Source organism: Nicotiana sylvestris, chromosome 5 (assembly GCF_000393655.2).
Source record: "Nicotiana sylvestris chromosome 5, ASM39365v2, whole genome shotgun sequence".
NCBI classification, from domain to species: domain Eukaryota; kingdom Viridiplantae; phylum Streptophyta; class Magnoliopsida; order Solanales; family Solanaceae; genus Nicotiana; species Nicotiana sylvestris.
The window spans coordinates 104,873,969-104,901,520 of record NC_091061.1 but is presented as its reverse complement, the minus strand read 5'-3'; the positions used below and the strand labels follow the sequence as shown (position 1 = coordinate 104,901,520).

The 27,552-nt window shown below is 36.8% G+C and overlaps 1 protein-coding gene across 2 annotated transcripts; it reads left to right on the top strand.

Annotated features, from left to right (window-relative positions):
- Nucleotides 1-3,671: 3,671 nt before the first annotated feature.
- Nucleotides 3,672-26,401, top strand: LOC104230752 (uncharacterized). 2 transcript variants are annotated; one of them, XM_009783627.2, is made up of 18 exons: nucleotides 3,672-3,817; nucleotides 11,711-11,920; nucleotides 12,284-12,350; nucleotides 13,328-13,505; nucleotides 16,661-16,713; nucleotides 17,617-17,705; nucleotides 17,936-18,172; nucleotides 18,467-18,531; nucleotides 19,850-19,910; nucleotides 19,985-20,102; nucleotides 20,184-20,265; nucleotides 20,355-20,427; nucleotides 20,505-20,566; nucleotides 24,623-24,718; nucleotides 24,811-24,962; nucleotides 25,043-25,139; nucleotides 25,432-25,509; nucleotides 25,597-26,401. In XM_009783627.2, the coding sequence occupies exons 1-18, from the start codon at nucleotides 3,811-3,813 to the stop codon at nucleotides 25,702-25,704; spliced, it is 1,833 nt and encodes a 610-aa protein (XP_009781929.1). In that variant the 5' UTR covers nucleotides 3,672-3,810; the 3' UTR covers nucleotides 25,705-26,401. The 2 variants fall into 2 exon arrangements, with proteins under 2 accessions (XP_009781929.1, XP_009781930.1); XM_009783628.2 differs by lacking the exon at nucleotides 11,711-11,920 and having other exon boundaries at nucleotides 3,673-3,817.
- Nucleotides 26,402-27,552: the final 1,151 nt, after the last annotated feature.

Sequence of the window (27,552 nt, the reverse complement as noted above, 5' to 3'; positions counted from 1 at the left end):
CAAAGTCAACTCCGGGTCAAACTTATGAATATTCCAAACCATTAAATTTCTAACTTTTGCCAAATAGTGCTGAAACCTTCTAGAAATATCCAAATGCAAATCCGGGCATACGGCCAAGTCGAACATCACCATCCGTACCTAATGAGACCATCAAAACTCTGATTCGAGGTTAAATACTCAAAAGTTAAACTTGGTTAACTTTTCCAACTTAAAACTTCAGACATGAAATTCATTCTTCAAACTAATTCTGAATCACCAGAAAAACCAAAACCGACGATACACACAAGTCATAATACAACATATGAAGCTACTCAAGACTTCAAACAGCTGAACGAAATACAAATGCTCAAAACGACCGGTCAGGTCGTTACATATTTGCTATTATGAATAAGTATAAATCCCGTCTGTTAAGCCTGATAGAATTGTAACTATTGGGGTTTTAATATAAAATTCTAGATATATCGGAGATTGTTGGTTAGGGAATATGTCTATATGAACGCTTGTGATCTCCTTATCTGATGTGGGTAACTCGATCACGTGATCGAGTCCTTGGTCTTCAACGTTCGATCTAGACGACTTTGGCTTTGGAGCTGATTGGATAATTCTTAATGTACTTAATATGTATTGTCTTCTACACTACCATGTTCAGATATATTTTTTACCAATACAGTAGGCATCCTTCTATCATACGACACCTCAATAGCACTTCTCTATTTTAACCAACTGGTTTTAATCATATCAGTAACATCTTTATCGATCATTTCATTCTCTTGAATAATGAGTTTAGATATCTAAATTATTTGTATTTTGGCATTGCAATCCTATCTAATCTCACATTAACGACGCTCATCTCATATTGACTAAACTTGCAATGTATGTATTTATCTTTACTTTACTTATCCTAATATTTACTCTCTAACATGCTTCTCCATAGTTTATGCTTTTGGTTGACATCCTTGCTAGTTTTCGTCAATCGACATAATATCATTAGTAATAGCATATACTGTTAGACTTCATCGTGTATTGTGTTGGTTAATTATTCATAACTAGGGTAAATAAGTAGGGGCTCAATGCCGATTGTTAGTGTAAAGCCTACTAATATGGAAAACTCCTTCGTATCTCCTAGCATCATTTCGACACTAGTGATGACTCATTTATACATCTCCTTTATAGCATTTATACTTTTTATACGAATTTTTTTCTTCTCCATCACCCACCAAAAGACCTTTTATGGTAATTTATATGCTTTCTCTAAGAAAATGAAAAGTCTAGGATTAATGCATGGGAAAAAATGTATTGTTAGAAAATAAAGGAGACTTTAACTCTCCACTTTTATATGTTCTATATAGGGGTGGACATAAAATCCGAAAAATCGAATTCCGACCCGGACCGAATTAGTTCAATATTTCGATTTCGGTTTTTTCGGTATAATTCAGTATTAAATTTTTGGTTATTCGGTATATCGGTACGGTTCTGGGTATTAAGATTTCGAAATTTCGGTATACCGAAATACCGAATTATTTATGTGCTTTTCCAATCCTAGTCCTACCTACACTACCTTAACCCAGCCCAGGTTTCTATTTCTAGCCCAATAAGATTAAGCCCAATCCCTTACTGTCTTACTCACTTTCCCTTGTTTCCAAGTTAGAATTAGGTTTCTCTTGTCAAACAAAGAAGTGAAGAACAGAGTACACACCGACTGCTGCGAGTGAAGAACTTTTCAACCTTTTTTTTTACCTTCATTCTTCTGTCTTCAACTTTTCAACGTGTTTGCAACTTCTTCTTCTTTAACATTCAATTTGTATTTTTACAATTTATAGTAATCGTATTTAGTATCTTATATATAATTATAAGTTACTAGTAGTAATACGTTGCAGTGGTGTTGATAAATTTTACTTCTTATTGTAAATCCTTTCTCTTTGCAGTGGTGTTGATAAATTAGCACAACGTGATTCATTATGTATCAAACCGAAACCGTACTGAACCAAAATAAGAAATACCGAACCGTACCGAACTACTTTGGTACGGTATTTGGTATATACAATTGATAAGCCGAATACCGAAATATCGAACCGAAATTCTTAAATACCGAACCGAAATACCAAATGCCCACCCCTAGTTCTATATCAAGTCAAAGAGGAGCCACATTAATTTTCATTCTATCATTAATGCCCCATTCAAATTGACACAAAGAGGGAAAATGTTCTCTCGTCCACGTTTTCTTTTGTTTCTATCCTATTAGTTCTCATCCTTTTTTTCCTCTTCCAAAATTTAAACAAAATATTGCTCCTACATTTTACGCTATTCTTCTTTTCTTCATTTTTTTAAACAAACAAAAATAAATCGAAAGTGAAGCATTTCATAGGACAAATAAGTAAGTGGATTTTTCCTTCCTATACAATATTTGAAACTTATTTATTAAAATTGTTCAAGTTTTGTATATTACCCATCCTAAATAAGTTTTTCTTACAATTTATATATAATTCATTATTAGTGCCTTAAACTAGGAGATTCTTTGCTTGGAAAAGAGTGTAATTGAAGGGAACGAAGTTCGAATTGTTCTTCCATCTAAATAAGACTCCTTCGAGTTGTGTGTTACCCATTTTAAGACATAATTAGCGCAACTCTTCTCTCACTTTGTCATAATTACTTATTTTAAGAAAAGAATAATGTTTGGTACAACAAAATACAAATTAAAAATAAATTTTATACAAATTTAATACAAAATTTGATATATCTACAACAACATACATACTAAAAATAAATTTCATACAACTAATTGTACAATATACAACTTATGTACAACTTTCGTACATTATTCTTACCTAGTTAAATACAACTACAACATCATATAACTTAAATGCAATTTTTATACAATATGTCTTTTATATGTATTTTGTATATACTTTATATATATATATATATATGGGGTGTTCTTCTGCTTCTTCTTTGAATTTCAATCTGAAAATCTAGCTAAATCAAATCTAATCTTCACCAAATACCCTCAAAATCGAGATATAAACTCCATAGAATATTCACAATCGTTTGCAATAACACCAAATCCAAACAAACAATATTTTTTGAAAATCTGAATCAAATTTAAAGCTTCAAAGCTTTTTAATGGCTGTCGATGGTGGAGAGTCAAACACCTTCAAAATTTATTGATTAACAATTTCAATTCGAACAATACAACCAAATAATTAATATACAGCTACTGTTAGCCCACCATCGGAACACCAACAAGAAAAGGGGAAACCCGGAAAAGCTCCAAGCTCCAAACTCCAGCCATGGTAAAATTCAAATCAATAAAAAAATAATCTCTTTCTTCGCCATTGTTAGAGAATTATGAGCTTTAGAAGAAAAAAACTTGTAGAATCGGTGTACAAAAAGGGTTGATTTCAAAGAGAGAAAAAGGAAAATCCTTTAGAAAGATTGGGGTTTGTCTGGATTAGTAAGGAATTGTAAATTAAAATGCTACAACCAAGGAATACTCAGTTAAAATTAATTTGTATATAATTGATAAATTATATATAATCATGTAATTAAGTTAAAACTTGATTATAGAAGGTAAATAAATTTAATACTAATTTAGTCTAGGTAGGTAAAAATCCCATAATTGAATAAAAAAGAAAGGTAATATGCGGGTGACACCAAGTCACCAACTTCAATATCTAACAGTTGTCGCTAGACGCCACCTACTCATTGTTCGTTTGCGCAACTCTTCTATACACTTCTTTCTCCGCCCATCACTGTCCCTCAGTATCAACCCTTCTCGTTCCATCGAACAAAATCAAAATCCGTATTCCCAAAATGGCAGGTAAAATTCAAGTACTCTGCTGATTCTTGTAATGATTTGAAATTGCTGGTGTTATCTATTGAGATGACATTTTGATTGTCTACAGTTGTGCTCTGAATTTTGTCGATTCTGACTAAACAGCATTCAGAGAGCTAGTCTAATTTAGTGAATCTATGGCTCAGTGATTGTATTGTTTCAGCAGAAATGAATTTAAAGTTAACAATGCATGTGGTTCATTTATTCTTGCTTGTGTTTACCGTTTGACACCTATACTAACCCCATATCAGTGATACAGAAATTCCACTTAGCAAGAAACTGTATTTAAAAAAAAAAAGTAATTTGACAAGATTTCATAGAGAAGATGCGGCGTTGTAAGGGCCAGGGAGGGATGAGAGCTCTAAGCAAGGGTAGATGTAGGCTTTAAGATATGGGTTTGGCAAAACCCAGTAGCTTAAGTACAGACTCTGTATGTGTTAAGAAGTTCACTAAATATCTACAAAAATTAAATTCAAAACCCTGTTACTAGCTGTTACTAGCACTTGAGATCATAAAGGTCAAATCTTGGATCCGCCTCTGAGGTCCCTTAGCGGGTTGGGCAAGACGTGAAATTTTCAGTGTTAAGGCTATTGTCCTTTGTTATCCTCAGTTACTTTCTTTTTAGTGTCCTTTAGTCCTTTTGTTCGTACATAATAGTGGACGTAACTAGTTGTAGACAATTAAAATTTTATTAAATTTAAATTCATAAGAAATTTAGATTTTATCATAAATTAAATACATACTCGTCAAAGTAAATATTATGAGCTAGTATGACGGGGTCAATTATTTAAATCTAATTTAATTGATTCAAATAAAGGTCCAATATTTTATTGGGCTAGTCCGTCAATTGGTCTTCTATTAAATGGGTCGGCCCATAAGCCTCAAGCCCAATAATCCACTAGGGTTTTCTTGGAGACTACTCCACCCTACACCTATATAAATGGGTCAAAGGAGAAGGCTAAGACACACGCAAGTAAGCAGAAGGAAAGACTAAAGAAGCTTTGAAGAATAGCATCAAGGTCTCCATCCATATTTGCAATCGTCGTCTGTGGTCAAATTCCAAAGGCGAACTCAAATCATAGGCGGGCGGCTTCAAATCTTCCGTTCGTGATAACCCAACACCAAATCCTGGTTCATGACGACCTTCAAATTGTTCGTGACGTACTACAAACCTGAAATCCGTCAAGTTCAAGATCAAGCTCTCAAGCTCTTGAACCATCAGCCGTGAGGAGAAGAATCAGAGTACTACATCTCTTTAGATTTTAGAGACATTTTAGAGATTGTAACCCCATCACTTGAAATCGAATGTAATATTTGTCGCTATATTTCTTGTCTTGATTATTATTTTTCAGGAGCAAAATTTAGTTGTTACAAATTTTGGCACGCCTAGTGGGATCATCTCGCCCTCTCATCTCTTCTCTTGGAAGTTCAAGAACACCAAGATGGACATAACGAAGGTCAATCCCAAATTCAACGTTACTGAGGATGCTGACTCCAAAACCGGATTGGAAGTTGCCATGGAGATTATTGGTCAAATCAAAAGAAGCAACGCTGAAATACTAGGACAATAAGTACTGGAAGTGCCGTCCATAACTCTTGTTTTTGGTTCATCTTTTCCAAAAGAAGTGAGATCCTCTTCGTACATGCTAGAAAAAGGGAACAACATCGCTGAGGTGGTCGAACGAACTTTGGCGCGATTTAGCCTTTCAAAAGAATATCATTATCGGTCCCATAATCCTTTCATATAGAAAGATGATGATGTGTTGAGCAACGACTTTGCTCTAATCTCTCCTCGTGTCACTCCACAATCTGCTCTCTATACAAGTGATGGTCCATATCATTCTTCGTCATCTGTGGTGGTCATGCAAACATTGATGATTGAAGCTTCTACCATAAAAGAACTTGCAAATTTGATAAAAGCAGTTGAAGGCCTGACAAAGTACATGAAAGATCAAAATGACAAACTTGCCAAGTTGATGAATAAGGTAGAGAGTATGACAGAGGAAGAATCAAGCCAAGCACCTATGAAGCTTCCAGAAATTCAAGAGAAAGGAGAGTCCTCTACAAGGCTAACAACAATGACCAAAGAGCTCCAAGTCTCTTCTAATGGGCAGATTCACGTTGAGCAATTGAAGGACTTCATCATAGGGGCCATCAAGGATAAAATTGAGCCTTCGCCTAAATCTTTCCTTACATACGCAAAGTCGTACACACCAAGGATTGATAACTTGAAGATGCCAAGCGAATATCAACCACCTAAGTTTCAACAGTTTGATAGTAAAGGAAATCCCAAGCAACATGTTGCACACTTTGTCGAGACATGCAATAATGCTGGAACTTATGGCGATCACCTTGTCAAGCAGTTTGTTCGATCTCTTAAAGAAATTGCTTTCGATTGGTACACAGATTTTGAACCTGGTTCAATCGATAGTTGGGAGCAACTGGAGCAAGAATTTCTTATTCGCTTCTACAACACAAGGCACATTGTGAGCATGATTGGACTTACAAATGCTCGCCAGGGGAATGAAGAGCCAGTTATTGACTTTATCAATAGCTGGAAGAGCTTAAGCCTCAACTGCAAAGACCGTCTTAGCGAAACTTCTGGCATCGAAATGTGCATCCAAGGTATGCATTGGGGCCTTCGCTACATCTTGCAAGGAATAAAGCCTAAAATTTTTGAAGATTTGGCCACATGTGCTCATGATATGGAATTGAGTATGGCCACAAGTGGAGACCAAAGGTTTCCTGGCTTTGAGCCTTGTGATGAAATAGAAGCAGACGATGCTGAGAATAGGGGCAAATATTCATCCGAAGATGAAACTGAAGAGTCTATGCATGTTACAATGCTCCTTAACGCATGAGCTTAAACTGCAAGTCATGACGCTCTTTAACGCACGAGCCTAAACTGCATGTTGCTACGCTCCTTGACGTATGAGCCTAAACTGCAAGTCTCAACGCTCTTTGACTCATGAGCCTAAACTGCAAGTCACCACACTCCTTGACGCATGAGTCTAAACTGCAAGTTGCAAAATACTCCTCGACGCGTAAGCCTAAACTGTATGTCACAAAGTTCCTCAAATTCGAGCCAAATCTTTAAGTTATAGAACTCCACAAATTCAAGCAAAAGTCTTCAAGTTGCAAAACTCTTCAAATTCGAGCAAAAGTCTTCAAGTTGCAAAGCTCTTCAAATTTGAGCAAAGACCTCAAGTTGCAAAGCTTTTCAGATACGAGCTAAGACTTCAAGTCGCAAAGCTCTTCAAATTCGAGCAAAAGTCTTCAAGTTGCAAAGCTCTTTAGATTCGAGCTAAGACTTCAAGTCGCAAAGCTCTTCAAATTCGAGCAAAAGTTTTCAAGTTGCAAAGCTCTTCAAATCGAGCAAAGACTTCAAGTTGCAAACTTTTCAAATTTAAGCAAGTCTTCAAGATGTAAAACTCTTCAAATTTGAGCAATGTCTTCAAGTTCCTATACTCCTTGTCTGCACGAGTATAAACTGCATACAAAAGAAAAAAAACTTATACTTTATATAAACTACGTAATGACTTGATCCTCTTTGCTGGGGTACGTAGGCAACCTAGAGTTCATTCTAAGTTTAGTCACTTAAGCAACAAAAAAAAAAAATCAATGCCTTTTCACGATAGCCAAAGAGGATGCTAGCTCCATTTATGCACCATGCGCTTCTTTGGGCAAGTTAAAGAAGAAGTTACTCCACATCACAGCTTAAAGGATGATGCGCCATGTTTGCTTTCATCCAGCCGCATAGAAAAAAAAAATCTTCATGTGCTTCTTTCGATAAGGGTTGAAGGACGAGATGCTTTGCTAGCTCCATAACTCGAAATATGGAGCACTACATGTATCTTTTCATCAAGTTATGAGAAGGACGTTCTAGGCACTTCTTCACCAAGTTGCAAGAAGACGTGGTTTTATGCCAAAGATTGAAGGTTAGGACACTTCACAAACTTCCTCACCAAATTGCAAAAAGATGTGGTTACGCACAAAAACTTGAAGGTTAAGATACTCCATGCATTTCTCTGACAAATTGCAAGAAAAGGTGGTTCCATGCCAAAGATTGCTGGATGGCTGCTTCCCATACTTGCTCGCAAAGGATGAAAGAGCAGTACTCCAAGTGTCGATCTTGCCAAGCCGCAAAAGATGGGATGCGTCACATGCTTTCTTCCAAAGGTGAAAAGGAGTCGCTCCAAATGTCCCCTTCTCTAAGCCGCAAAAGTAGGAACACGCCATGAAATTCTCTCGCCAAGCGGTAATAAAGAGACGAATGGTTCGTTCCCAATCATGTGTACCTCTAGTGAATCTTCTTATGGATATCAAGATTGCTAATATTCTCTCAAAAAACTGCAAAAGAGAAAAGATTTTAGAGCTTCCCGGTGCCAATGGCACGAAGCTTTTGGTTATGTTTCTTTGATCGGTGCCAACGACACAGAGCTTAACAAGTACCGGTGTCAACGACACGATGCTTCAATGCGGATGGCGAATATTGTGACATGCACTTCTCTGCCAAACCTTGAAGGATGAAATGCTCCATAAATTATTTTGTCAAAGCCGTGAGAAGGATGCTCCATGAACTTCTTCGCTAAGTTGCAAGAAAAGATAATACACGCCAGGCTTGATGGATGAAAAGTTCCACGCACCTCCTCGCTTGCAGAAGGGAGAGTGTTGATCATTTACTTCTTCACCTGATCTAGGATGGAGAACTCGCCATAGACTTCTTCGCCAAATTGTAAGAAGAGGGTGCCATGAAACTCCTTCTAAGCCGGGGACGGAATGCGCGTCGTAACTGTGTGTTTGCCAAACCTCGACTGAAAAGGTGGATGCACCAAAATTTTGCCCTCCAATGCAACAAAGATGAGGATGAGCCAAGCTTTCCCTAGCCAAACCTACAACAAAAAAGTATGCTGCCCAAAAAAAATACCTCTTGATTCCTGAGCTTGATTCAAAAACTTATTGTGATTGGATCAAAAGGGTTAGGGCTTCAAGTTTTATATGTGTTGTAGCCCTGGTATTCTTCTTTTCAGCGATATAAACGACTCGTGATTTGGACCCTCCTATATCCTGAGATATGAATTTTTCGGCAAGAGTACGCAAAGCTGAAAGAGCCAGCACGTCAGAACTCGTCATGTAACTTCTGAATAGTATCTGGGACGATCTAGGAGCAACTGGATTGTGATCTTTACAGAAGTCGTAGTTCGGGAAGTCTAGTTTCCGTAGCCACAAACCGCTCATGATTTCGATGCTCCTATACCAAGATATGATTTTTTTGGTTAAGACGAGCAAAGCTGAAATGTCGAGCATGACAAAACTTGAACCAAGTTTAGGAAGCTCACCTGGGTTGATACAATGCGAATTTAAATCCAAATTTTTGATGCGTTGCAGCCGCAAACCACTCGTGATTTCGGCGTTACTACACCGAGATATAATTTTTTTGGTTAAGACGCGCAAAGCTGATAATTCCTAGCAGCAGCTGCAACAAAAAGAAAAAAAACGTTAGTCTGTCTTTGGAGAATTGAGCGACGAGGATTGTGTAATGCCAACTATTGAAGAGTACCTACTAAGACCAACCAAAAGGTGGTACTGCCGCTTTCATCAAAAGTGGAGGACTGATGCTATAGCAACGATACAAGGAGAAAGTGGCGAATTTATAGGAATAAGCAAGGGAAGAAACTAAGGAAATTCTTGGTTTTCAGGTTAATGACATATGTAAATAAGGAAATACCATGTCCGGTTTGTACATGGACAAGTTTGAAACCAGGAAACAAGGAAAAAAAGGGCAATTAAGGAAACTCCTTCGGCAAGAAAGAAAGGCAATTAAGGAAATTCTTTTGGCAAGAAAGTAGGAAAGTTTTCTCCCGTTGTTTTACCAAAATATATGGTTAGTCAAACTAGAAGTTTGCTCAACCAAATTAGGAGATGAAATTCATGCTCTTTCATATTTTTTAAAAAAAGGTACAAACTGGAGCCACGATCAGATAATTTGAGAATGAGTCATAGCAAAGTAGTACCCTTGAAAAGAAGGAATGTTCGAAAGGAAACTGCCAAAAAAAAGAGGCGCATCGGTACTTCAAGCATGTCTTCATGTTTCTGTAAGCCTACACCCCGACAAGCCTTGAAGCAGGGGGCATTTGTAGACAATTAAAATTATACTAAATTTAAATCCATAAGAAATTTTGATTTTATCATAAATTAAATACATACTAGTCAAAGTAAATATTATGAGCTAGTATGATCGGGTCAATTATTTAAATCTAATTTAATTGATTCAAATAAAGGTCCAATATTTTATTAGGCTAGCCCGTCAATTGGTCTTCTATCAAATGGGTCGGCCCATAAGCCTCAAGCCCAATGATCCACTAGGGTTTTCTTGGAGACTACTCCACCCCACACCTATATAAAGGGGTCAAAGGAGAAGGCTAAGACACAAGCAAGTAAGCAGAAGGAAAGAATAAAGAAGCTTTGAAGAATAACATCAAGGTCTCCATCCATATCTGCAATCGTCGTCTGTGGTCAAATTCCAAAGGCGAATTCAAATCTTCCGTTCGTGGTAACCCAACACCAAATCCTGGTTCGTGACGACCTTCAAATTGTTCGTGACGTACTACAAACCTGAAATCCGTCAAGTTCAAGATCAAACTCTCAATCTCTTGAACCATCAGCCATGAGGAGAAGAACCAGACGACTACATCTCTTTAGATTTTAGAGACATTTTAGAGATTGTAACCCCATCACTTGAAATCAAATATACTATTTGTCGCTATATTTCTTGTCTTGATTATTATTTTTCAGGAGCGAAATTTAGTTGTTACACTAGTATTCATTAATGAATAGAAATTCTGCTCTTCTTCTTCAAATAATAGATGAGCACATGTAACGGAAAATAGAATATATTACTTGATGATTATCTGGAATAATTGTGTGCAGCCATTTGCGTGGTAGAAATCATGTTGGGGCAACTTACGCGACTATAGCCGCTGAAGTCTTCCCTCACCCTACTCCCCTCCCGATGTAATCTTTTTTTGGGCTTTGTTTTCCATGTTTAATTAAATAGTGGAAAATAGAAAACTTAGTAGTTGAACATAGAAGTTCAATGGTCCTTGCTGCCTTCAAGGTACATGCCTGCTTCTATCCATTTAAGCCTGAGAAAATCACCTTATAACAGAGCACCATTTCCATGGTTATTACATAAGAGAAACTGAGTCTTTGAAGCATTAATCATTTATTGGTTCAATAGTATACAATGAATCTCAATGGTTCGGCGAAATCCAAGTGTTGTGTCTCTGATATCTTCTTTGGATATTGTTACCTAATACTCCATCTTAGACATATTAGGCTCCTGTTAGAACTGTAGACTGGTTTACTCTATTTTGCTCACTTGTATACATGGTTTCAGTACAACCCATGTACTGTTTTGTGCTTAATACATACACCATGTTACCTTCTCAAAAAAAAAGTATTTACTTTTCCCTTTAGTTCCTTCTCCTACTTCTGCTTTTGGTTATTGAAGTGTTGTCTACTTGCTGCTTTACTGACTAAATAGTAAACTTGGATAGAAATTTTCTTGGTCAACTCTTTAACTTTTCTTTTCTATTTTACTGGATAAACTAGGTTGTAGCAATAGGTGTAGATATGACTATATGAGTATGTCCAGGTAACAATGGAACTAGTCTGAAATATTTGGTCAATTGGAGAAAGATAAAGTATATCAAGACATGATGGTGTAGGATCAAGCTGACTCAGGATTTTATAGACCATGCATCCCTAATTAAGAAACAAGCAAATGTAATAGGAAAAAAATTGAAAAATTGTGAATTATTCATTGAGACCTTTCAATCGCAACTTTGATAATACTTGAAATCTTTAATCATGCAGCAATATCAGGGAAGGTTGTCCAACATAATCTGGTAGCAAAGTGCTGCCAGCAGAATAGGGAATTGAGCACCAAATATCAACTGCACTATTGTACCCTTAATAGGTGCAATTCGCTTCCTCCTGTAGGAGGGAAGTTGGCATGGAATGGCAACTCCACCATGCAACGGGGCGCATTGTCAAAATTTAGGCGAGGAGTTATTTATTGCAATGGTCTGTTCTAGACTCTTTATTCAGGTTGATCTCAGATTTGACCATAACTTTCCAGAGAATAGTTAGAATACCTAATTGTTCAGTTACTCCCTTTTCTTTGAATTTTTTTTATCCCTCCTCAGGAGCTCCCCACTTTCCCCCCCTGGTGATTCAAACCTGCAACCCTCAGGTTTGGAGGTGGAGGGTGCTTACAACTTGAGCAAACCTCTCTTTTCTTGTGTGCTTATTTCTGTTCTTAAATTGGCGATCTTTTGTTTTTTCCATGACATATGTCTACCTTTCCTATGATTAATCTCTTTGACTGCATAGTAAGCAATTCTCTCGTATATCCAAAATAATGCTAACACTTGGACCTTGGTGCAGCTGCCTCATCGGCCACTGCAATTCCGTTTGTTGAGAAAAGCGACTTTCTTAAGCTTCAGAATGGCAGGTAACTGGTTCTTGCAAATCATACTTGTCATCTTTTTTAGGCGGATAATTTGTCATGCATCTGCTTCTTTTTATATGTTCCAGAATTGGTTACTTGTATGGATGTAATATTCAATTGTTTTGCAATAGATCGGTGAAAAAGATAATTGATTTATTTCCACCTTGCATTTGCTATTCTATATAGCAAATGAATTGGCAAGTCTGGAGGAAAAGGGAAGGATGCAACAACAGCTGATTCTCCCTTTTTTTTTTTGCTTCTATGCAGCCTGGTGTTTCAATTAGCAAAAAAGTTATTATATGATCTGCAAGCAGTGAATCTCTTATTCTATAAAAGCAAGTGAATTGGTGATTATAGTGGAAAAAGAGAGAAGAATTCAAAGAGCAGCTGATCTTGCTTTTTTGCTTGATTTGTTTGATAGCCTGTTGTTTTCAATGTTGATACATCTGTTATGTTTAGTAGAGAATTAGACCATGCTTAGCTAATTATTTACATATTTTCAGTGCAGGTAAAAGTTTTTGCTAACTGAAGTTTCTTCATTCAAAAGCTTTTTTATCTGTAAAACTGGTAACTTTAGTAGAACAAAACTTGAAAGAATATATTTGAAGAATGCTTGTGTAGACATGCATTTAAGTAAATGAGAATTCCTATTGATCTTAGCTCCCTATGGGTGACTCTAGTATTAGCTTTTCTATAAATATCCACTTTTTCTTTGGTTTTATCATTTGACTGTAAGTCTTCAAGGTTTGCATGCTATATGGAGTTCAACTATGTTTGCCATTTGATAATTAAAATCGAAGCATAATACAGTAGAGTTTGTTTGAGAACATGACTATGCTTTCATTTAGTATCATCTTTAATATAGAATACATCTAGGATGACCTGTGATGCAAGACCATGGATACCCATCCATTTATGATGTAACTAACAAACAGTTATTCATAAGTTCCAAGATGATATATTCTTCTGTATTTACGCAGTGATATACGTGGAGTAGCCGTTGATGGAGTTGAGGGAGAACCTCTTACTCTCACGGAGCCAGTTACAGAAGCAATAGCAGCAGGGTTTGCTGGCTGGTTGAAAAAGAAATATGATTCTTCTAAACGTCTAAGAGTCTCCATCGGTCATGACTCACGAATTTCTGCGCAGAAGTTGCAGGTATTAACCCTATATTAGAAAGTTAAGCTGTATACCCTTTCTTAATCATGTAATTTCAAACATTATGAGAGGAGAACATTTCCTTGCTTTTTGGTAGTCTTAGTTGCTATAGGTGATAGCCTTGTGTTTTTTCTTGGATGCAGCTAACATTTCTTAGCATAACAGGTAGAGCCTTGCTGTAGTATTACTTTTCCAATTGATAGAATTCATTACTCCTATTTTAGATTCCCGGGAAAGCATGCTAGCTTTGAAGTGACCAGGAAGCTAGTACAGGATTGTCTTCTGGTACTTCTTTTTTAACAAGTATAACAATGATAAAGCTCACTGAAAAGGACATTAGGGTCTCACTATGGTGATCTGTTTGACTCCTTGTTGAAATCCTGCCACCATCATTGTGTGTGGTCTCTTCATTTCCAGGATAAGCATTCACATTGAATGGGGTGGGATTCTACTTATTTAGGGAATAAGGGGGTAAGCTTAGCCATTATTACTTTCTCTCTTTTCCTGCGATCCCATACCCTCACATCTGTGTCCTCTTTATTAGTAGCTGATTTCAAGTTGATCTGACTGACAACTAAAATTCGAGATACAATGGGGGTTGGGGATAAAGGATAGACACGTAAATCTTTTCACTTCCTCGTTCTGCTTGCTTACCCATGCCCTCTCCATTGTGTCCACTTGCTAATCTAGTGAAGTTTGAACACTTAAATGGAAACAAATGTGAAGTTAGGGGGTATCTCAAGGAGAGGATGCGCCCCTCCTTCTGTGGCCTAGAGTTTGTTGGTACAATTGATAACTAAAAGGAAAAAAATGACCTTTTACACTTTTAAACAACATATAACTGAGAATAACGGTAAATAAATAAATTCAAAAGCCGAAAACTGGTATTGTTCTTAATCTCCCCTTCTCTCCTGTTCCATAACTCTCTTTCACTGAAAAGAGTCATGTCAACTTTGGTACTCGCTTTCAACAATTTGGGTATCAATTGGTGCATGACAAGATCTATTTTAGAATTTCTGCATGCATGGCAAATGGAAGGCATTGCTGAACCTTTTCTTACTACTTGGAACACCACGCTGTCGTATGCTGGATTATTTGGAAGAAAGAAATGCTAGATTTTTTTAAGACAAGAATGATAATGTACTTAAGCTCAAAAGCAATTGCATTTTTTTGCTTAATATTTGTTGCAACTTGACAGTGGTAAATCTGTTAGAGCCTGATGCCATGCTTTACTTTCCCTGTTTATTGTACTCCCTGCAATGCTCATACTCTTTTGAATGTGCTCTCTTTCAAGTATTTTGCTGGCATAAATTAATAAACTTTTTCTATAAAGTAATAAACTTTATTAATGTTTGGGCAAAAAAGCTTCATATACAAGAGGTATACCAAAAAGTAGAAAACCTACAAAAATAACACCCAATCTTCTATACATGTAGGAACATTATGGGTGCACCAAATAGAAATAAGGGATAGAGGCTCCTCAATTGCTACAAATTCAACTCTACACCCTCAAGCTCTCCTATTTCTTTCTTTCAAAACGACCCACACAAGTGCTAGAGGAGCAACATTCCACACCTTGTGTCTTCTCCTTCTTCTACCACAATTATAGCTGATTGTTACCTTTTCCAGACATCACCCAAAATTTTCGAAACCATCTCATGATTTTCCACCATAACCTCGAATCTACCGGACAATGTAAGAGTAGATGGTTGCCATCTTCACCCTAGCTCTTGCCCAGAAAACGCCAACTGACATAGTAATCTCTCTCTTGCTCAGATTCTCAGCCCAAAAAATAAGAAAGAAGAAACCTGATAGTGGTTGTCTCCACTAGCTTATATGCATTCCTTGTTGCTTTTACATGGAAACGATTTGGAGCACCTTTCTCTTAGTTTGTTCACTTTGCTTTGTTACAATGTGTAATAACTTCATCAATGTCTCTTCTTGTCTATCCTTTTAGTGACTGCAGGGTGAACATACATGTAAAGGTATTAGAAAGCCAACAGTTTCTACAGTTCACTTTGTCTCCTATTATAGGCTCCTGTCTAAAAGAAAAAAGAGATAAAATAAGCAAAGGGGAACAACAACAAAAACAACGACAACCCAGTAAAATCCCACAAGTGGGGTAAAATAAGCAAAGGGGAAAAAGAAGAAAAAAGAAAAAAGAAGCATCTCTTGCTTCTTTGGAGGACTCCTACTTCTACAGGGAAAAGAATTGTAAGCCTGAGGGCATTTTCTATTAGTTTGTTCACTTTGGCTTAACTATGGGGTGTTACACTTAAACCTGGCCTCTCCTTTTTCTAGTTCATAATGGCTGTAGGAACAAGATGCATCCAAATGTAGTGTATTATGATGACATTCTAGTTCATAATGACTGTAGGAACAAGATGCATCCAAATGTAGTGTATTATGATGACACTGAATGTATTAGAAGGCATGTTTATCAGTTTTGTTTCCTATTAGCACCTTTTTTTAATTCCAAACAGGTCAAGAAAAGTGAGCGCCTTTGAGGTTTTACATCTTTAGAACAATGTTTCATGGTTATCTGAAGTATAACCGTGATTGTTTGTATATATCTCAATCACTTGCTACAATCCATCTTACATTCTGGAAAAACCCTAGGTAAAGCATCCTTCACGCCTTTAATTCAAACAGGCGAAGAAAATAATTTCTTGATGTGGACTCGTGTAGTTAAGGACTTCTTGGTGTCATACTTGTAGTTTTAGTTCCTTGTTCTTTCATTCATGTGATATATATGCAGCTTTGAGCTATGTTAAGATGAAACGGATGAATTTACCTGGAGATTTTGAAGAAAGAAAAAAAACAATCTCTTACTGTAGATCGGTGGAGCTTTTAAGGACCTCTTGTGCAGTGGCCTTCATGGACTTGTACTTTTAGTTGGCTTTTCTTTCATTTGTGTGGTGCATATGCAGTTGTGCACTTTATGTTAAATCAAAACAGAATAATCCACCGGGAGATAATGGAAAAATCAAAATAGAGCAAGTTCTTGCTATAGACTATTGTTGCTGTTAAGGATTTCTTAGTGTGGTGACATTCATTCTCTTGTACTTTTAGTGCATTATTCTTTCATTGACGAGGTACATTGCTGTTGTACACGTGTTCTGCTGTTGATTAAGGCTTGGATTGCTATCTTTCAGGATGCAGTTTCTCAAGGACTTGCTAGAGCTGGAGTTGAAGTCATCCAGTATGGGTGAGTGATGCTTTTCTTTCTGTCCTACTTGTATCTAATATGTGCTGACTACAGATGCTTTGCTCATCTAACCCAGACCTAAAAAAAGGGGATTCAATCATTTTAAGGTGATATCTGATTCTAAGCTCTGTTGGTTGCTGTAGGGCCTAAAGAAAGACCTTTTAAAGATGAAACTGAAAAGCAAGTTATAGTTTCAAAGAGACCCAAGGCATCTGAATATTCCCCCCTCCCCGCAGCCATAGTCAAATCGTTAGTTCATAATGAATCTTCGTATTTGTCCTTATCAAATTTCAAAAAAAAAAAAAAAATCATATCAATGACCATTCCCTAACGATTTATACAAAAAGGGTATCTAGCAATTCTGTTGTTCATTGTCCGTTTGGTGTTTGTCCTGTAATCTATAACCGATAGCTCAACTTGTTCTTTGCTCATCTTGAGGTGCTGGTTTGGAAAATTTCTTCACGAATACTGGTTAATCGGTTCTAAAGCTGATTACCCATTTTCCATTTTCTTGTTTTTCTGAAAAATAATTATGGATATGGTTGGTTGAAATATCTTAGGTTGATACAGATGTAACTGAACGTTTGGTCCTTCATACAGCACAATGCTGAATTATGCCATCCAATTAGTCATACCTCGATTCAAATATGTACCAAGACAACCTGCTTCATTCGAAACTCATCCTTTCTTATTTGGTTTGTGTGTGCACTTCTAATTAAGATATGTCTAGAAATGTTGTTGCAAGATTAAAGAGATTAGAGATATAGGTGCATATTATCTTTCTCTGGTTTAAATGCTTATTTGATCAAGTGCCTCCTGCTCTTCCTAAGCAGTGACTCAGTCAAGTGATGACATACCTAACAATAGCATCTTTCTTTATTTTTCCCCTATTTCCCAAGGTAGATTGGCATCCACACCAGCCATGTTCAACAGCACTCTTACAGTAGATGAAGAATTTTCCTGTCCAGTGGATGGCTCCATAATGATTACAGGTGAGTGCATGAATTCATTCTCTAGTATGGTTTGAGATGCAAATGCAACAATGCTTTTATCCTTGGAGGTGTAGATTCTTTATACTCTCTCTTACTTGCAAGTGGAGAAGGACTGCTGCTTCTCTTGTAGCTAGCTCGGTTCACTTTGGGAGTTAATACAATTTGATATTAATGGAATTGGCTTAATGCTGGCTGGATAATTCTCTTATATGCTAATTTTATTTGAACAGCAAGCCATCTTCCCTACAACAGGAATGGGTTCAAATTCTTTACACGTGCTGGAGGTCTTGGAAAGCCAGACATCAAAGATATCTTGGAGCGAGCTGCAGAGATATACAAAAATATTGCAAATGAAGATTCTAAGGGGGCGGAAACAGCTGTTTCTCTATCTGTTAAAAGAGTGGATTACATGTCCATTTATGCCTCTAATCTTGTGGCAGCAGTCCGCAGAGCTGCAGGAAATATAGGTACTTCTACCATGCTTCTGGATCAATGTCAATGTCTCGAGGAGAAGGATGCAAATCACAAGGATATATTTGTGATGGCTACTCCAATTACACTGGGGATTTCCATCTTGGTGTTGACCTGCGATTAAGAATCTCTTTTTAAAGAGTTTCATGAGCTTCCAACTAATAAAAATATCCTGACTTTCTTCAAAGCATCTACAATTGTTTCTCTAACCCAGTGTTGTTGTGGTTCTTGCTAGTGCTCATGTCATCTTTCTTCTTTTCTTTTCCTTCTTTTCACGGTGCAATTCTCAGAAAAGCCACTGGAAGGATTCCATATCGTAGTTGATGCAGGGAACGGAGCAGGGGGATTCTTTGTAGTAAGTTTTTATCTTTATAGTGTGTCTTGACAGTTTTGCCTCCCATACACTACATGAAAACCTTCTGATCCAAGAAAAGTTCTAGCCACAACATACAAGAAAAAAAAAAGATAACGTGGTGTGTATATGTGTGTCTTGTGAGAGTTTGTGTGTGTGGTGTTGTTAATAGGGCTGACGCTATTTCCATAACCTAACATGCTTATCCCGACTATTTTTTATCAATTGCCACAGCACCCTTACCAGAATTTATCTGCCCCCTCCCACCTCCATGCCCAAGGTCGAAGATATAGCTCCAACTTCTTCTAATTTGATGTGAGTTATTGTCTGGTATCTTTGCTAGCTTCTTGTTTTGGAACTGTGATATAGAGAACCAGTTATTGGTAATATTATTCTCCAAATCCTTGTTTGCACTACGCGGCTAATTGACAACTACTCAGTGCTCTGATGGTTTAACTGTTTCTTTGTTGTTGTGTTAAGATTAGCGCGATTATCTCAGTGTGATCTTTCTGTAGTTGATTGGCTATGTAGTTACCATTGTCCGTCTCTGCAGTCACTGACATCAGATGTTAGGAGCTTCTAGGAGTTATAATAGATGAGGAATTACATTTTTTTTTGTGTGTGTGTGTGTGGGGGGGGGGGGGGGGGCAATGAACAGAGGAAACCCAAAAGTTGAGAAAAGGCAAGGGGATAGTACTATATGATTGAAGTTTTTTAAATACCTTGATGTACCAAAAGATATTGCTATACTTTCTCTTAGCCACCATGCCAACGTGATGCCCACTTTCCTGATCTTCAAAACTTTCCTTTACTCTCCATTACTTTTTAATATTATATACCCTGCAAAAGTGAAACTGCATATCATACTCCTAAAGTTATCAAAGTTACAGCATTATATTTTCCATTAAGTCCACTTTCTCTGAAATGCATTGTAATTCAGCTCTCTATATCTGTGCCTGCCTTTTTGGTCAAATTAAGATGGTTACATTGGAAAGGAGGGAGTATGTTTTTACTTGATATACTGTCTGTCAAATCTTGTCACTGTGTAAGGGACTAAAATGCATCAGTAGTTGTTAACTGAAACTGCACAGTGGAGCAGGGCACTTAAGGATCATGTAAAAGCCCTTTAAGACATATCGAAGTCTGTTTATCTGCTTACTTTGTAACATAAAATATTCTCAGTGTATATCAACTTTATCTTTTTCCACTGTTTCTCTTTAGATGCTTTCCCCACTTGTGGGATTACACTTGTTGTTGTTGTTGTTGTTGTTGTTGTCTCTTTAGATGCTTTGATCATTGTTTTATGTTGCTGGATGTTCAGGGAAAGGTGCTTGAGCCTCTGGGTGCTATTACTTCTGGTAGTCAGTTCTTGGAACCAGATGGTAAGATATATCCTGCAATTTTCACATAACAGATTTGTATACTATTCTTGCTAATTATTTGATTCTCATGCTAGGTTTGTTTCCCAATCATATACCTAACCCAGAGGATAAAACAGCCATGAAAGCTATCACCAAGGCAGTACTCGATAACAGGGCTGATTTGGGAATCATCTTTGATACAGATGTTGACAGGTGACGTGCCATATAGAAGTATTTGCTTTCAGTGGAGGTGGTCGCTGGTCAGTTTCCTTTTCTGATATGTGTTTTGGTCAGGTCTGCAGCTGTGGATTCGAGTGGTCGTGAATTTAACCGAAATCGTTTGATTGCTTTAATGTCTGCAATTGTTTTGGAGGAAGTGAGTCTCTCTTTCTGACAAAGGTCTTTAGAACTTTTTGGTTTAACAAGCATCTAAACTATTTGCTACTTCTGTTAATGTTTGACCAGCATCCTGGGACCACTATTGTCACAGACAGTGTTACATCAGATGGGCTGACAACATTTATTGAAAAGAAACTAGGTTAGATGATAAGTCAAAGTCACCTATGGATACCCTTGTGATGAGAATCATTGCTAATTTTAATGATATTATGACAGGAGGGAAGCATCACAGGTTCAAAAGAGGATACAAGAATGTAATTGATGAAGCTATTCGTCTGGTACGATTTGGTTATTTGATGCATGGTTCTTATAGTAGCGTTTCCAATGGTCCCATGGTCTCTGTGAACATATTAGCATGCCTATTATAAGATGGATCTTTTCATGGTTTTATCTGGTTCCTTAGATTGTCCAACTAATTGCCTACTGTCTCAGATAGCAACATGATGTCTTTGATAGAATTGTTTGGACTTTGTTTCATGTGTTTGTGATGGTCATGTCATAGCTTTCTTTTATTCACTTTTCTATGGTGAAAGAAAAACATTCTCTTCAAAACAATAGTAGTTGTAGTTTTTTTTTTCTTGATCCAAATCTAGTGTCCTTCGCATTTCAGATTATACTGAATAATCTCCACTTACCCCCCAATAGAAGGGAGAAAGAAAAGAAGTCCTTTTTATTTTTCTTGAAAAGGATACGTTTCATCCTACATAATATTCAATACTTTTGACTCCAGAAAGTTGTAGGAGACTGCTTGTGCTTTGCAAACTATTTTGCTTTTAGTAGAGAAAAAGGTGAGCTCTAATCCCTGACCTCCGTGTAGCATTTAACATCTTATTTCAAACTTTAACATTCTGTTTTTAATAGATGGATTTACTAGTTTCTACCAAGAATTTTGTGCCGTGCTAAGTCCTTTTATGAATTCTCCAACTACACAAACATGTGTTGATAACTTTAAGATCCCTCTAGTTTTAGGAGATACTGCTGATGTCGCCCTACTATGTCCTAAAAGGAACTAAGTCTTAGCTATCAAATATAATTATCCGACCAAAGTTCGGGGTTGAATTCACAGGTAGCAGTGTGGGAAATGAAGATGTTTAAAATTACCAAGTCCTTTCTACAATGCCAATCAAATTGTAAACAAGCGATTAAAACTAACTGAAATGAACAAGTAACATAGAGCAAGTAGTATCTAGAAAACAGGTTGAAAACCAATATATTTAGGTAGTTGAGATTTCACCCCACCTCTATTGCCTAATTAATGGGTTAATTTAGCTTTTAATTTACTTGAAATATTGCTATGGTCAATACTAATTACCCAGTAGAACTCCCATCCCAATGGGTCTATCTCAATTAGCTTGGAAGCTAATTGAGATGCTCTAAGAGCAAATTGACTAATACCCAAGGTAGAAATAGATATCTGTATCTTATTTCCATGTATCCATTTACCTTGCCAGTATTACCCTGATGCTGAAACCACTTTCCCAAATAAGAATTAAGATAAATGGACATCAATCAAATGTTGGTCACAAGCATAGAGTTAATAACTAGATAGCAATAAAATCAAGCAAATTCAAGCAATTAATTAAATCCCCATTAATAGACAATAGATTTGGAATAAAATCGCAACAAGGGTTTTAGTTACACATAATGGAAATTGAAACAAAACTGAAAATTAAGTAACAAACATGATGGTGACGAGGGCAAAACCGATGTGTAAAAACTGAAACTTGCTAGTCAAAGATAGCATAGAAAATTATCGTTTCCACAAGGATTGGTTTAAACAATGTTCAAGTAAATTTATGGCCTGTCGCTATTCAGGATGAATCACACTTTTCATTTGAATTGATTAATGACTACAATTATTAACTAAAATTATGATTAAGTAAATTCGATCACACAAAACTAGAGAGTGCAGCTAAAGCGGGTTGTTATCAATATGAGAAATAATGATCATGATGCGAAAGGTACAAGATTGATATCCCGGATCTAGCTTTGTTCAATTTTACTCTTGAAGGTTTATTAATTCTCACGAATTCAACAAGTGATTAGCTTATTCTTATGGTCAAGATTCTTCTTTCGAATAAACCTAAATCTTATAAATAAACTAATGTGAAGTGCAGTGAAATATGCAAGAATCTCGTTGGTAGGAATGGACTAAAAGAAACTTCTTGCGAATTTTCTCAATCTTAATTCAAATGGTAAATCACAAAGCTCTTTCGATTACTTTAAAGAATTACCAAAGTAAATTAAGGCATTCGTTGCAACAATATTCAATAAGATGTTCGTTTTCAATTAATCAGATAAAGAATAAAGTCACAACTAAGATTAAAACTCCTCCAACCAATTCAAGCGATCAAACATGAGTTAAATTCATGAACAACAATCAAGTCACTAAATCATGTCAAACCCTAAGGTGAACTACTCCATAACAATTGAGAAAGTCATCCCAAAATAGTTAAGAAACATAAAAATCATCCAAACCAACTTTACGTTCCAAAATCTCGTCTTGAATCGATCGTTTATGAGAAAACTGGTGAAAATCTCGTGTTTTTCCTCCTTGGTCGCTTTCCAATAGCTTCCTCGGTCGAATCCCCCTTCAAAATCGTGCTTACAGTGTATTTATACCGTGTAGGAATAAACCCGAACCAAAATACCCTCTCTAAACCTAAAAGGGGAAAGCCAACCGCCATTTTGCACTGGCGATACGCTAGTGCAAGACCCTACGCGGCACGCTAGTGGGACTTTTCAGAGAAGTGCTTTTTTCATCAGTCTGCTACTTTTCTCTTGCCGCGTCCCCTGCGTGGTTCCCCACGCGGCTCGGTAGTGTATTTCTCTGCGCTTCCGATTTTTCTTCACTTTTGAACATCCAGACTTGGTCCTCGAACCCCGAACATGATCCCGGTTTGATGCTTTGGTCTTTTACTCAGACTTCGAAGCTCCAACTCATCCGTTTTAGCTCCAACCATACTTCTCAACTCGGAATCACTTCCTACAAGGCACAACCCATGTAATAAGTATAAAGTACTATCAATTTAGCTCAAACACGATTAAACTGCAGCAATTAGAGTGCAAAATGTAGCTAAAAACATGTGTTCCTACCTACCATCAATGGGTGAAGAGAACTAGGTACAAAATGGCAAACTACAATGTTGAATTCCTCCAAAATTGAAGTTAACATGCTTCCCAAGTCTCCAAACCCTTGTTCCTCAGCTTCCCAGCTTCAAAGATATTAAAAATAACCCTAAACGTTCTATTTATGGTTAATTAAAACAAATAGTAAAGTTGCAAAAAATGTCCCTCCGAACTACTACACCACGGACCCACATTATTCTGTGATCTGCAAAATTCCTCTTGCTAAACTTCTGAAGTTTTCCTTCTGCCTGAAAGCGCAGTCCGCACTTTAGACCTAGGTCCGCAAAATAATTTGATCAAAAAGCTGCTCTCTGAATCTCCACTTCATGGGAGCATTTTCATTTTGCCTCAGCATAATTGCAACTGCAAAGAGTATGTTCTGACTCTTAAAATCATGGGCCCCATTCTTGCTTCACTGAATATGTTGACTTGGGCCTAATACTGACTCTGATCTGCATTCTGCGTGTTGTTTCATGTTCGGCAGTTCTTCTTTTCTTCTTGCTTTCAGCTTTGCTTCCTCGAAATTCATCTTCAAAGCTCTAAAATGTAAAATCTAAATCTTCATTTCTTGGCCTCTTTTCTACGCGATTTCCGCTTCCTCGGCCATCTACACTCTTCTTGATGAAACCAAGCAATTTATGCCATAATTATAAACTTAAGATGTTAAAACTTAAGTAAAAGACAATGATAAGTTGGCCAAAACCCCACTTATCAACTGCTTTCATTTAAACTTTGCATACTTCTATTGGAAAGTTTTTGAACTTCATTCACTTGGGGTGATACCCCAGACCCCACTTGTGGGATTACACTGGGTTTTTGGTTTAACTTGGGTTGATAAAGCAACCTGAAACACGAACATGTGAGTTTATTTCTAATAATTGTGCACCCTCTTCAATACAATCACAACTTTCAGGATTGAGTGTTGAGATAAACTGGAATCCTCTGAGAACTAATCATCTTTTTCTGAACGAGTTTAGCCTAGTATAGTACATTTGAATTTGCTGAAGTTATCAGCATGAGGAAACTACACCCTCAAGCTTTGAAACTGTGAAACACTTGTATGCCTAAATAGATGGCTTATGACTCTTGCCATTACTTTGCTTTTTTAATTTTTGGATTTGGATTGAGTTGAATGCATCAAATCTTTGCTGCCAAGCTTTAAGTTGCTCTGAGACAGATTGTACTTAATAGTAGAATGTTGACAGAACTCTGTTGGTGAGGAAGCACATTTGGCTATTGAAACTAGTGGCCATGGAGCTCTAAAGGAGAATCATTGGCTTGATGATGGTGCATACCTTATGGTACATTTCTGCCAAAACTGGTCCCTGGCTTCTAAGATTTTTGTTGTCGGTACGTTTTCTGAATCTTGTTTGGTTATGTTCCTCACTTGCAGGTGAAGTTACTGAATAAGCTTGCATCAGCTAGAACATCGGGACAAGGAAGCGGCAGCAAAGTCTTGACTGACATGGTGGAGGGTCTTGAAGAACCAGCTGTTGCTGTTGAACTTAGACTAAAGATCGATAATCAATCAGATCTTATAGGAGGGTATGCTATTTGTCCTTGCAATTTAATTTGGCTGAGCTTAGTGTGTTTCTGTAAATTAAGGAACATGCTTGTGCCTCCAGATCCTTCCGTGATTATGGGGAAGCAGTGTTGAAGCAGCTTGAGAATACAGTTGACTCAGATGCTAAGCTTCTAAAAGCACCTGTTAACTATGAAGGGGTAAGCTTTTAGTTTAGCTGTTGTCGTCCTTGCAGAAGCAGATCAAGTTACTTTTTTTTACCATTGATTTATTATTATGTTCCTTGAAATTGGAGCACACCGAGCAGCAACTGCTTATGGCCAGCATATTTCATTTGTTTAGTCGTTGTGGTAGTCGTTGCATGTGCTGAAATCATCATATGTATCCTGCTGTTGGTCTGAAGTTCATTAGCTGTAATCTGCTAATCCCTGGATATCTACACAAGTATATTTGCGATTAACAGTCACCAGATTATTTTGGTTTTGATGACAGGTTAGAGTTTCTGGTTATGGAGGGTGGTTCCTTCTAAGACTTTCACTACATGACCCTGTTCTACCCCTTAATATTGAGGTTACAACTATTCCTTTTGAGTATTTCTTGAGCTCTTGCAATTTTCTGCGAGTACAAATATCTGATATAGACTATATATCATTTTAGGCACCAAGCAACGAGGCTGCTGTAAAACTTGCTCATGATGTGCTTAATGCTGTGAAAGAGTTCACCGCCCTTGATACCTCCGCCTTGACTAAGTTTGTTGGAGCATGAGTATGAGCAGTTGTGCTTGCATTTATCTGTTATCTAGATGATCATCAACGTTTGGACAACCTGACCACGGGGCCACTGATGTGTTTTTGGATCTTTCATAACTTGGAAATGCTGGCATAGAAAAGTTTTCTTTCACAAATCAAGAGCTGTATGTAATAAAGTTATACTGTCTGCAAACAACATAAAAATGTGAATGATAGGTACCCAGAGACAGTTGTGATTACTTCGTTTATATTAGTTGTTTGGTGCATCTTTTACCTCAAGGAATACAGATATCCAAGGCCGATTGGAACTTTGCCTTGAATAGGACTCCATTATGGTTTGTCAACACCAGACATCATGTAGAAAGAAAAATCTGTCCTTGCTACACACTTCAACCTGGGGGAACCACGAAACGATGCTCAAGTCTCCATTTCTGGTTATAGGAACAAGTTGATGGGCTATATAATAAATTGTATTACTACTTTTGATTTTTGTATCCTATTTCTGAAAATATAAAAAAATGAAATTCAGTAGTTAACTCTTTGGGGGTTTTTTCGTCTTTTTTTTTCTTCTCTTGGAGGATATGGGTAGAGTGAAATTGAAAATTACCATGAAACTTGGACTATTCTGATGAGTTTGGAGGTTGTTATCCGTCAAATACAAGAATTTAAGCAGGAGTTTTGGTTATTCTTATTTTCAATTGCTTTGAGATCGACTTGATTCAGGGTGTTATTATCCTGCATATGCTTATTTTATTTTTATAATTTTTGTTTTCAAAAGGGATATGTACAGGGTTACCAATAGAAATCAAAATTGTTACCCTGATTTTACCTATACAAAATAATTATGCGACCATATCCATATATTGTTTCGGTATATATGTATACTATTACAGTATGTTGTTGCAATATAGCTATATACTCTATTATTGTGTACTCTTGCAGTATAGTGTGATACAATAGCAGTATATTATTGGGTAAATATATTTCTATTTAAATTTCAGCTAAAAAATTGCATATTGTTATAGTATATCGTTTCGGTATATATGTATACTCTTACGGTATACTATTGCAGTATAAATTGTATACTCTTATGGTATATTTTGATACCATAGCGATATATTGTTTAGTAAATGTGTTTTTATTCACATTTCAGCTGAAAATTGCGTACTATTACTATATACTCCTTCCATTTCAATTTATGTGAACTTATTTCTTTTTTAGTCTATGCTAAAAAGAATAACATCTTTCCTTATTTGGAAACAATTTACCTTTATGCAATGATTTATACACAAAATATATGTGTTTTATTTTACACCACAAGTTCAAAAATCTTCTCTCTTTTCTTAAACTCAGTGCCCAGTCAAATGGGTTCACGTAAATTGAAATAAAGGGATTATCATTTTGTTTGCTGTTTCTTTTTAGAATCTTTTTTTTTGGTCATTAGATTGTGTATCATATAATAAGTCTAGTAGAAATAATAATCCTCAAAGTTAGTTAATTGCTAGTATGCGGTTGCAAAGTTAACTTATCCATGGAGTTCATTAACGAGATGTTTTGGATCGAGGGCAGAGGTGGAGCTAGCCTATAGTGTGCGGGTTCGGCGGAACCCAATCACTTTTGCTTAAATGTTCTATTTATACTAGGAAATTCCTGAAATATGTATAAATATTTAATTGTGAACCCAGTAACTAAGACGAATTGTGGGTTCTGTGGAAAATTTAGAACTCATAAACTTTAAATTCTGGCTTCGCCTCTGATCGAGGGATCTTGTATGAATGCAGGGGAAAAATGTACAAAGAAGCTCTTGAAGCCTTCAAACAAAAGCACATATGATGAAGAGATGAATAACGCGCAATGTAAGAAA

Excerpts from the sequence above, each read along its gene's own strand:
- LOC104230752 (XM_009783627.2), top strand. Across the intron at positions 18,173-18,466 it reads CAGAGCTGCAGGAAATATAG|AAAAGCCACTGGAAGGATTC; the intron begins GTACTTCTACCA and ends TGCAATTCTCAG. Across the intron at positions 20,428-20,504 it reads ATTTATTGAAAAGAAACTAG|GAGGGAAGCATCACAGGTTC; the intron begins GTTAGATGATAA and ends ATATTATGACAG.